Consider the following 12,172-nt stretch of genomic DNA (forward strand, 5'->3'; position numbering starts at 1 on the left):
GTTAAATAAGAATGATTGGAAAGGATTTCTATTTCGTTATATAGACTATGGTCAGTCGTCTCCTGATGCTCGAAAATCATAGAGAAGTCGCAGGAGTCGCAAATAAAATAATGCAGATATTATATCTTATATTTATTTCTTTATTGGTTCATCCTACTTTGGGAAATATGAATGCTATTTTTGAGCTCCCAAGCGAAGAGAAAAGGATTAAACTTATCGTAAGTTGTATATTTATTAATTTATTACGTTACGTATATAGCCAGACTCTAGCTAACAATCAAGCTTTCCAACTTAGAAAAACAAAGTAGTGCCAATATTTTCTGTATAGCCTAATATACACGACTCGACGTGTTCTACAAGCAAAAAGGTATCAAGTACGTCATTTAGTATGTTTTTTTTTCTCTGATTATTTATAATGCTTGACTGCCAAAGAATTATTGTATTGTATGAAAGAATGTATTCTTAGATGAATGATTCGTCTCGCGACCAATCATTCATTCAACTATGTATTGTTTCGAGATTATGTAGGTATTTTTAGTAAATTAATATTATGTATTATCGAAGTGGTTCATGTTTTCAGGTCGATTTAATAAGCTCTAATTTAAAAACCAATGGATGGAATAATATGCTTTGTATGGGTTATTGGCCAGACCGATTTTATCAGCTAACTCAGCTTTTACAGTTCACGTACACGATATCAAACATTGATCACGAAGACAATGAAGTGCAGGATGTAATTCCGTATTATTCTAATGTTATTGTTATAAACTGTTTAAATTTTGAAGAGTTTGAAGAATCTTTTATGAAAATACTAGGCTTTCCATATTGGCATCCTCATGGAAATATAATCCTCCATTTTCACTCCATTCTAGATGATGAAACGAAAGCTAAGATTTTTTTCATTATGTGGTATTACAAAGCTGCGAATGCTGTAATAATATATTACGATGATGACAAAGAGCTCCTGTTTGTGACTGATTACGATCCTTACGTGTACGAAAATTATACTCTCCCATTTGAATTTGGGTGTTGGACTGCTAAGAAAATTGGAATTGCAATTGAAAATTTTGCAAATGGATTCATGTGTGAAGATAGTTGTTATAATGTTTCATTACATTCAAAGCTGCGAGGGAATAATTTAGGCACTTGCATTGGTTTTGATACTAAATCCGTATCATATGATGACTACTACAAAAAGTCAAAACGACACCTTAATATGTTTAAGCCCAAGGGAAAACATTTGCACGGGTACACGCTTAGAGCATATACAACTGAAGTAAAACCTTTTTTGACCATAAAAGACAACGGTGATGACACTTACACGATTGGTGCAAGAGATGGCAATATTTGGAATACAATGGCAAAGCTAATGAATTTTACAATTGATGTAACACCAAGCAAAAAAGTCATGATGCTACCATTTAATTTCGAAGTGAACATCCAGCAAATTTTCTCATTTAGTCACAGGAAAGCAGATCTATTCCTCATTCCGATATACCAAATAGATTTAATAATTGTACAATTAGATCAGACATTTGCTTTTAAAGATAGTGGAGTTTGTTTAGCTGCGCATCGAGCCGACTTTGAAACAGAACTTTTTGATATAAAATTACTACAGACTAATTATGACTTACTAATAAAATTCGTATTTACTTTTATAGGTTCTTGGATGGCTTTTTCAGTATTTAATTATGTAGAAAAAGGTAAAATTGATGTAGATCAAGTAGGAAAAGACTTATTAAATACGGTAAGAAATACTTTAACAATCAGCTTATATAGACCACCAAAGAAGGGATCGTTTAGAATATTTTTAGTTTTAACTTTATGGAGCTACTTTGTTTTAAATTTTGCCTCCCAGGCAGCTATAACTTCTTTTTTTAGTGCTAAGAAAAAGGGGAAAGAAATGGAAACGTTCGAAGACATCATTGAAAAGGGATACAATATTGAGGGTATGGCATCACCAGATGTTGTTCTCCCAGAGACAGAAGAAAGATTTCAAAAGATAAACTCTAAACTAGTTCCAGTTCCGAATTTGTTCGCATGCATTGATCGTATGAAAAACGATAGTAAGAGATTTTGCCTCATAGATTGTGCTGTAGGTCGTTACTTAGAAAGAAATGCTTTGGATTTTAAAGGACAACAGTTCTTACATATAGCAAAAGATAGAATACATAGTCATTATTTAAATATGATATTTCCTAAACACTCTCCAATGACCGAGCACTTTAATAAATACATGATAGCATTAGTTGAAGCGGGTATTATCAAAAAATGGGAGGAGTTTCGATTTAGTGATATAAAAGAAGAAGCTCCAATAAAACCACTACAAATGGAGGATCTTATGAGTGTATTCGATTGCTATTTTATGTTGATTGCTTTAAGTTTCATGACGTTTAGTTTAGAGTTGCTTGTAAGTTATATTAAAAAAATGACAGAACTTTAACAAAACTGGCTGCGCCCGCGGCTTTAACTAGTCGCGATGCGAAATATCCCGTAGAAATTTCCCAACATAGGTCAACCAGTCTGTAAACTGATTATTTTACTAAGCAGTTAACCAATAGGTACTTTTCTTTCTAAGAAATATGAATATTTACGTTAGGGATGCCGATATGAGATCGATTAATCGAAGAATCGATTTTTTTTCACGGAAAAAATCGTTTCTTTAACATCGATTCAGAATACAGAAATAGATCTAGTGAATCGATATTTCGAGATTTTAGATCGAGAATCCCGAATCAAGGTTCGGTTTTAAGTATTTTTTGTCGAAATTTGTAACTAGAACTTTTTATCGTGCCGCCCCGCTCACGCTAATAGTATTTGATATTTTGATAGGAAAGTAAGAGGTAGGTTACAAACTGCGGATTTCGATTACTAAGGTAATTTCTTCCATAGGTAATTGGATTTACAATTGAAAATGCGAGCTAGAAAAGCAAAACAAGAAGATAGATTTTTTGAGAATCGATCTTTTCTGGAAAGAATCGCCATGCCTAATTTACGTTTATTGTTTTAAACTATGAAATGTGCTTAAAATGACGACTTCCGCGAAATATTTAATGAAAATCCAATAAAAATACTTTAAAATTCAACTGATACATTCTCAAAACACGAGATAGGTAAGTGTACTACAAAGTCATGTTAAAATTACCGCCTCTTTTTTTAGAGAACTAAAACTTAATAATGTTGGTAGATACTAAAAATTACTCTATGGTGTTGACTGCAGCAGGACTACTACGAAACTTGAAACTCGAAGTTCGTATCGTACCGTCCCTCTCACTCTCGTATTAAATAATATAAGCGTCAGCGGGATGGTAAGATACAAACTTCGATTTTCGAGTTACATAGTAGCCCATCTGCAGGGCTACCACGAGTCTCGAAACTCGAAGTTCGTGTCGTGCGGTCACTCTGACACTTACACTATTTAATACGAGAGCGAGAGGGACGGTACGATACGAACTTCGAGTTTCGTAGTTGCCCTGCAGACCGATGACCGATAGGGCTCGTGTTGGGGCGTTACGTTAGTAATTAATTGGGGAATGCAAAACCGACTTAAATTTGCTTGGCTGATTATTAATCATTTCTATGTGCCTATGACAAAGATATTATTGTCTCTCCTTCCTCTTTGGCCTATGCCTTCTGTTTGACACAGAAATTGAGACATTGAAAGTTGTCTTTGCCTGGAAAACACAATACAATAATAAATTATGCCCAGAAAAAAACACCATGTTTATGGTTAGAATTAGGTCACACAAACATTTCCAAATAAAATTATAATACAGGTGGAACAAATTTGCTAACGTTATTGAGAAGGAATTTTTAATTACTTTAATTAATGGGCAATTCGCAAAACAAGACTACTGAACAACGGAACAACAAATCTACACACACAAACCGTGACGGACAAGCATTTTCAAGTCAGGTAAAAACTTGCTAATGTCATTCACAGCTGAATTGAATATACGTAACGCAATAAAAAAAATTGTTTTTATCTTTTGTTCATCTGCTTTTGTTGACTAGTATTCGCTATTAGTGTCTATACCACTGAGATGACTGGTGTAATACGAAGTTCCTGCAGTTGACAGTTCTTTGTTAGCGTTGAAAGCTAATGTAATTTATTTTCGTGTGTAGTTCAGCCTGTCCCATTTCGTTGGTAACCTCAGCGGGCGCTCTTTCGTCAGTGTTACGAGCAGCCAGTCTGTATACAGCGCATCGCGGCCTTGGTCTCGGGTTTCACGACGAAGGTTAGTGGTATACATAATGTAACACATCAAAACAAACCATGCATCTAATAAATAAATCATGATACAGACGAAATTCATTGCTTTTACTATTGTTCGCTGAACTTTACTGAACTGACAAATTTCTAGAATGAAAACTTTTTATACATTTAACTTCCTAAGATTCTCTGGTGATAAACTGGGGTAAAATGTGATGGTTGAATTGTTTATTGATGTGTATTTCATGTCTGTGTCTGTCTGTATAACAAGTGTTTAAAAACATTCGCCACTGTGATAATTGTCACCCTGTGGTACATTTAGTTTATTAAGTATCATATTTGTGTTACAAAATAAATTGTTGTAAGGGGTACTTTATTTATTTGAGAATCAAACACCAGAGGAACAGCAGAAAACACCATGCGATACACTTGTTTGCAAGGGAAGTATAAAAAAAAGATTTGCAATGTCATGCTTCTTCAACAGCTTCATGTGGGCTTTTTTTACTCTATTCATTGTTTACTAAAATGGATGATCTGTTAAATAAATAATAAATTGAATAGTAATGACTTAAGTGAGGTAATTTGTTTAACTATTCTGGTAATATAGGTAGGTATTAATACCACATAGTTAGGTTTGCCATAACTTCTAGGAAACAATATGGGGCGATTTCTCTTTCCATGCCCAAACTCGTAAATAATCGCCTTAGTTCTGGCAGTAGTTTGCTTAGTAGCATTTCTTTAGTTTGGATACATAACTGCATTTAATTTGGTAGCTCAATCCAATGAATCAAAGGATTTGTGATGACATACAACTTTTTATGCTGTGGTGAACTCAGCAGCTGCAAACAAAATTTCCTATCCCATATCTCTCTTGTTCTGAGACCATGTGTAAGTACATAAACTTAAGAGTTGTGAGTCATATATTTTTGGTCTCGTAATTTTGGTTCCATACAAGAATCATATTTGTGTAAAACTCATTTTGCATCATAGTGTGGCACAAACTGGACTTCTGCAAAAACCGAATGCAGCAAAAATTACGCAAATGAAAATATGCATCTCACAATTCAAAAAATTGTTTGTTTGGCCTCTTCCTTAATGTCATTTTCTTATTATAAAATCATTGCATTATTACACAGTTTGCACTTTATTTATCACACAACAGGAAGTAAAATATGTAGCTTTGTTAGTTTGGTGAAAAAAATAACATATTTTTAAAGACATCACACAATTTTTTTTTATTAAAAAAAATTGGATTTGTATACTATTAGCAAAAGATAAGATACAACCCATCACAATGATGTGACCTAAATAAAATTAAACATTCCCCTTAATCATTAATGCGAGCCAACAGCCATTATTTTTTGTCATTTTGATTTTGTGCATTTTAAACAGCTGGACAAAACATTTAACTACAAGAGATTGTAGTTATCATGTAATTAGAGGTTATGTCATGTTGTTTGTCTTAAGAATACCTCCTAATAGAACATGTTTCTTACAGATGGAATGACTCTACACTTCAAAATCCTCTAGAAGCAAGCAAAACTGCCTGGCCTGTTGCCCATAAAGAATCAATATTTCTCCCGGAGTTTCCTATCACTACGGATTTACTTCAAAAAAATTTTGAAATCACGCAGACAATAGCCAAGGGTGCTTTCGGACAAGTGTATAAAGTGAACAAAGTAACAGAGAACAGAGATTACGCTTTGAAAGTACTGAATAAAGGGCAGGTATGAGTTTCAACACTTTACTGTGCCTCTTATCTTGTTACGTGACACCCAAAAAACTAGTGTAATGTGTGTGTGTGTGTTGGTGATCATTTATTTATACAACATTATTACCATTTGTCTTCTTTTTGTGCAGAGGTGATTGATAATAAATTAATAGGAAGCTTTTTTCTTTTAAGATACAACCAATCATTAATTAAATTCTTCAATTAAATTTACCTGTTATATCAGTGAGGAAAGGAAGCTTGAGCTAGGTGCAGAAACTAGACATTGTAGACCATGACCATCATGTTAAGGATGATGAAATCGATGACACCATAAAGCTCATTCTATAGGTAGGCAGTTACCTGTAAAGTGGCAATGTATACTGTTAAATGCTTGAGATTATTTTGAAGCTAAAGTGCACACAAATTAATGTAATCCTATCTCTGACCCATATATATTATAAATGCTTAATGTGTTTTATATGCATTGATAAGGAGGACTTGTCCAATCAGTTGTTAATTTATGTCTGAAGGTTCGAAGTCAATCAGTACCTCAGTTTTATGAATGTAATAATTAATTTCTTTGTTTCTAAAAGTAATTTTAATATCAGGATATATTATCATACTTAAGTCATTCTGCAACATTAAATAAGTTGATTCTGTATGTTTCTACAGTTTTAACATATTTTTTAGCTGTTTATCTCAATTGGTTAGATATAGATGTTGCTTCCAACTCTTACAAAGTTGTGTACATTTATTTATCTTTTGCACTGTACATGACTCGTACCAAACGAACTCTTGAGAGTGTGTACAATTAAACATGTTTTGAATGTTTTTTACTTATATTAAAATTGTTTTACTACAGGTGGTCAGCGAGAATGCTGTTAGGCAGGTGAAGGAGGAAGCTCGAATACAAGAGGCCTGCGGTCACCATTCCTTCATTGCTGGGTCGGTATCCCGCTGGCAGACAAAGAAAAGGCTTTATATTGGTAAGCATAATATAAATAGAAAATTCAAAGTCCTCACTGCTTATAAATGCAATGCAAAGAAGTCAATAAATGTGGACAAATCTAATGTCTTTGTCCAAACTAAAAGGCCAGTTGGAGTAGCAAATTAGTTTTTTGGGAAAATATCATTAGAACCTTTAAGAGAGACCAAATTTCATTCAGATCCGTCCAGGCATTTAGCATAAGGGATTGGACAAAAATAGACATTTCCAATTTATAATATTATTAGTAGGATTGCACATTTGTGCAATTCTACATAATTGTTAAGTTTCTGAGACAAAAAAGTGACAATTATATAGAGTTGTAGCACTCTTGTAACTATTATCAAATAGGGGAATGTTGTTTAATTACTAATATTATACAGGACACACAGTGAACACACACAGTCCATAAAGAGAGTTAGAATTAATTAATAGACACCTTCTATATCTTGGATTAACCATCAGTTGTTTCAAACGATTATTACTTCACTAGAGTTTACCCCCAGCTATTCGATCTGGGGCCTACAGCATAATAAAGTACAAGCTAATACTATTAATGATTTTGGTTGTAACTTGTAAATTACTGTTGCATAAAAAAATTCGAGATATACAAGTGAAAAAATATGAGTCCTAATAACTAATATTATTAGTGCATTTTATTAGTTTTTGTTGCAATACGAGTCTAAAAATTCAAATTATTAGTTGTAACTTGTATTTATTACTACATACCCAAGGACCACGGTAGTTTTGAATTACAAGTGATTTGGTTAAGGCCTAATCGAGGAAAAATGTTTAATATTTTGCATTTATACGACGAAGCAGCCGTAAAGCAGCAGCAGCGCTTGCACTGTTGTGTTTCAGCGTGGAGAGTAAGACAGCTGGTGAAATTACTGGCACTTGAGGTATCCCATCTTAGGCCTCTAGGTTGGCAACGCATCTGCAATACCTTTGGTGTTGCAGATGTTTATGGGCGGTGGTGATTTCTTACCATCAGGAGACCCACGTGCTCGTTTGCCATTTAGTCAAATAAAAAAAAAACCCGTCACCAAAAGGTCAACCAGGAAAAAACATTTTTTTTTTAACTTTGAAATTTTAACAATTTCATGAAATTCATGAACCTAACCTATCCCAGTCGCTTCTGCCCAGTTTCGTCTTGCTCGCTCGCTTCGCTCGCTCGCCACCACATAATTTTACATTTACACATATTATTGTATAATCATGGGTAATATAACCTAATGTTTGTTACTTATGTTAAAAGAAATTAGTCCATATAAACCTTATATAAATTGAGGTTATATAAAAATAACGTTATATAATTTAAGCGTTATACGTTAAATAATTATACTTTTTGTTGTTATAGCTAGAGTTCATTATATCTTCTGAACCTTATTAATATGGAATTAGATATTTTGTAGTTATATCTCGTGGGACGCACCCTGTTCAGACCTAACATAAAGATAATTTGTTTACTTATTTAAAAACATAATGTCGTTGTTTTTAAACTTTGTTTACTTAATTAAATGTGTGTCACCTTTAGTCTTCACAATGCATGACGTTGATTGATCAATTATCTTATCTTGGAAAATGTATTATCATGTTAGCTTATTCATTGCATCAGAGACAAATAATGTTCCGACTTATGATATATTTCTTTCACCTATGAAATACTACTTACTTATCTACTTTTAACAGTTTTTTATCAGTCATCTTATTTCAGTGTGTGACTAGGAAAAGAATAACCTGTTTAATACTACCTGTTTATAATCGAGTGTTAATTGCACAAACCGCTGTATATTATTAAGTAAAACCACAACTAATCAATATTATAGGACATTAAATTGTCCGAAATGACAAATTTAATTTGACGCAAAACGGACCATCCACAAATTGCAACAAACATGGGGGAAATGGGGTAGTGGTTTTAGGATCTCGCAATTTGTCACTCACGGACAAAGTAATTAAGATATTCATAGTAATTAGAAAGAATAAAACTAACAAATATTCATTTGTTTGCTTTATAATTTATAAGTATCTATACAGTTGCGATGACTTTTCTAATTGTTAATTAATTATTTTACGTGACTACAATTTGTTCCCAAAACTGGTAAAGCACAAAATAGAGAATAAGAGGTTCTGGAGAGTCAACACCTACTTGGTGCAGTTGACGATCGATTCACTTAGCTTACGATGAAATATTAATTGACCTTGCACCGGGCTTTATTCAGGTCGATATCTGGTTTTGTTGCTAAACGTCGTGCGATGCGCAAAAACCCAGCACGTGGTGGGCATAGCATCAGTGGTAACCGTGATCGTCATCCGTCTCGCGGCTGATTGGTTATCTCAGTCTAATTATATTTAAGGGGCGCGGGATACGCTAGGAACATGACTCGTATCAAAGATCTGTTGACATGCACTCAATTTGATTATTTTCAGAATGCAGTATTGTTACCGTTATATTTGGTTAGGTGGTTGATGGTTTTGTTACTTTTGTATTAGAAAAACGTTTTTTTCTCTGTAAGTAGGCCGCAACGGGCTCTAAGGGGTTAAGTGGGTGACAGACGTACGAGCAAGTACGCGTACTTATGGCTGGACGACCTTTTTCGCCTGTGTGTCACCATAAGTACGCGTACTTTAAAACCGTCGGCGATCCAACCGGTTTGAAATCTTGCTCGTGGCTCGCAAACTTTAAAACCGCGTACTTTAAGTTCGTACGTCTATCACCCACTTTACTTTATAACAAGCTGATATTAGCTTCACTTATACTGGTGTCTATGTATGCAACGGAATCTTTGCACTTGATTTTCATACACTTTTTATTGTCGTTTCGACTCGAAAATTGGAAACGATCGAGCTGATCTGATGATGGAGTCAACTTTTTGAATGGTGTCCAGTGTCTGGTGACGGATCAGACAGGCAGGCACTGAAACTCCAAGACAGAACGACGCAACTGAACTGTGTTTAGGCTTGTTAGAATGGTCTCTCACTCTCTCTTTCTTCCTTTTTCTCTTAATGTGTATTTTGATCAAGGCGGCTTCCATGGTCTGATGATGGAGCGCTTAGGTAGCTAACATTAAATTATGTTTTTTCTCGTAGTTTTTATACTATAGGTTCTAATTAACTGCTGCTTTCGTAAGTGGTGATCAATTTCGCATGTGTATGATCGCTCGGGATATTTTATTTTAATGTGTCGGTAGGTACCTTATCAGCCATTCTTATCGTTCACATTATGTCGCTAGACGTTACTCACTGTTTATTTGATTATAAATGTAGGTCAGAGCAGGTTAATTCAGTGCTGTTATCCTCAATGGATGCAAATTCTTATTTTACTCGCATTGTTTGTTTGTTTGTTTGTTTATACTCTTTATTGTACAAAAAGGAAAAACAAAAAGGTTACATAAATAAAAGTTGTGTTAAGTACAAAGGCGGACTTATCCCTGCAGGGATCTCTGCCAGTCAACCTTTGAGTGGTGAGATTGTTTATGTAAATCGTATTTTTCAAAGGTCATCACCACATAATTTAGAACATGGCCAGTGATTTTTAATTTTATATTATTTCTAAGTAATTCTTTTACAGTTTCAGAATACATTCCCTGTGGAGAGCTGTTAGCTTTGCTGGAGAGATACCACATTATTCCTGAGGAACTCGTCAAGATTCTCATTGCTGAGATTGCTAGTGCTATTGGTAAGTTTATTCTCTTTGAATACAAATTCGACTGTAGTCTATACTAAGACATCCCCATCCTAAGGTTCAGTGGCGTAGCGTGGACTAATGTAGACGTGAGCCAAGTCGTATCAGCGAGGCCCCTTTTCTGTGGTCGCATCGCATTTAAAGAGGCCTCGTGAGGCCCTTTTAAGTGCGAGGCCGTGGGCGAGGGTCCACTCCGCCCACGCCTAGCTACGCCACTGCTAAGGTTCATTATCAGTTGTATATATGTATGTATAACTCTTTATTGTATATATAACATGACAAAAACAGATTAGGTATGTACAATTGGAAACAGATGTATCAAAGTAAAATTGTTTGGATTAATGTGAAATCCAGTCTTATCCTACTTGATACATATACTACTAATCCTACTTCCTACTATCCTACTAATATTATAAATGTGAAAGTTTGTGAGTGAGATGTTTGTTACTTCTTCACAAAACGATTTAGATGAAATTTGGCAAAAAGTTAGTTTATAACCTGCACTAAAACATAGGATACTTTTTATCCCGATATTTACACGGGATAGGGATAAAATCTCTAAATAACAACCGCTGGGCTTAGAGTCATTAAATTTGGTATGTAGGTATCTGGAAGTCTGGAATAACACATAGGCTACTTTTTATCCCGATGTTCCCACGGGATAGGGATAAAATCTCGAACTAATAGCCGCTGGGCTTAGAGTCATGGAATTTGGTATGTAGATAGCTGGACATCTGGAATAACACATAGGCTACTTTTTATCCCGATATTCCCACGGAATAGGGGTAAAATCCCGAAATAACAACCGTTGGATTTAGAGTCATGAAAGTTGGCATGGTTGTTTTAATTTAACATCAATGAAAACCACGATGTAATTTTAGGGAATTCCCACGAGAATTTAATAAAATCCCGGAATTTCAATGCAACTGTTGTATCTAATGATTTACCGTGCGAAGCCGCGGGTAAACGCTAGTTGTTTATATTTTAATGCAGGTACAGAAATGGTAAAGCACTTGATCGACGATTTATCTTTAAATGAGCAATTCTTGTATATTTATTTATTTCGGGGATTTCGGAAACGGCTCTAACGATTTTACTATGTGGGGGTTCCGCGGGCGAACAATCGAGCGAAATTCGGCCACCTAGATACTACTATCTCTTTTCTGATTTTTCTGTGCATCTATGTTTCAGTTTGTATTTTCGATATGGATTTTACGGGATGACCGTAAAAGTAACAAAATTTGGAGTTGAAATAAAAAATACAAAAGGACTCCAAAAACCCATCTCTTTGTTTTGTTTTGCTCATTGTTGATAATTGGTCTTTCGCAAACGATGTCATGACGTAGTAGGTACCAACCGTCCTTCATCTTTAGTATCTATCTACCGGGATTTTGAGATCTTGACCAAGTCTCATCTCGGGCCCAGTGGCGTAGCGTGGGTATTAGCTATTCTAATCGGTCCGAATCGTAGGTGTGAATTTTTTTTGTTATGGAATTATCATCATCCCAGCCTATACACGTCTCACTGCTGGGCACAGTCATCTCAGAATGAGAACACTTAGGCCGTAGTTCCCAC

The 12,172-nt window shown here is 34.8% G+C and overlaps 2 protein-coding genes across 2 annotated transcripts in view; both read left to right on the top strand.

Moving 5' to 3' along the window:
* The first annotated feature begins 167 nt into the window (after nt 1-167).
* Nucleotides 168-3,175, top strand: LOC141437221 (uncharacterized). The gene is made up of 3 exons (XM_074100477.1): nt 168-218; nt 683-2,410; nt 3,161-3,175. Exons 1-3 carry the CDS (start codon nt 168-170, stop codon nt 3,173-3,175), a joined length of 1,794 nt encoding a protein of 597 aa, XP_073956578.1.
* Nucleotides 3,176-3,620: 445 nt separating this feature from the next.
* Nucleotides 3,621-12,172, top strand: part of S6KL (ribosomal protein S6 kinase like) — an 88,563-nt gene continuing 80,011 nt past the window's right edge. The window contains exons 1-5 of the mRNA XM_074100246.1: nt 3,621-3,916; nt 4,126-4,238; nt 5,712-5,940; nt 6,787-6,910; nt 10,484-10,591. Coding sequence (XP_073956347.1) covers nt 3,830-3,916; nt 4,126-4,238; nt 5,712-5,940; nt 6,787-6,910; nt 10,484-10,591 — 661 coding nt within the window. The 5' untranslated portion in view covers nt 3,621-3,829. The remainder of the gene's footprint in view (nt 3,917-4,125; nt 4,239-5,711; nt 5,941-6,786; nt 6,911-10,483; nt 10,592-12,172) is intronic.

This window comes from Choristoneura fumiferana, chromosome 17 (assembly GCF_025370935.1).
Source record: "Choristoneura fumiferana chromosome 17, NRCan_CFum_1, whole genome shotgun sequence".
Lineage (NCBI taxonomy): Eukaryota > Metazoa > Arthropoda > Insecta > Lepidoptera > Tortricidae > Choristoneura > Choristoneura fumiferana.

What these genes read in the sequence shown, in the direction of transcription:
- LOC141437221 (XM_074100477.1), top strand. Translation starts at nt 168, where the DNA reads ATGAATGCTATTTTTGAGCTCCCAAGCGAAGAGAAAAGGATTAAACTT. An exon ending in AGAAAAGGATTAAACTTATC is followed by an intron (nt 219 to 682) that starts GTAAGTTGTATA and finishes CAGCTTTTACAG; the next exon opens with TTCACGTACACGATATCAAA.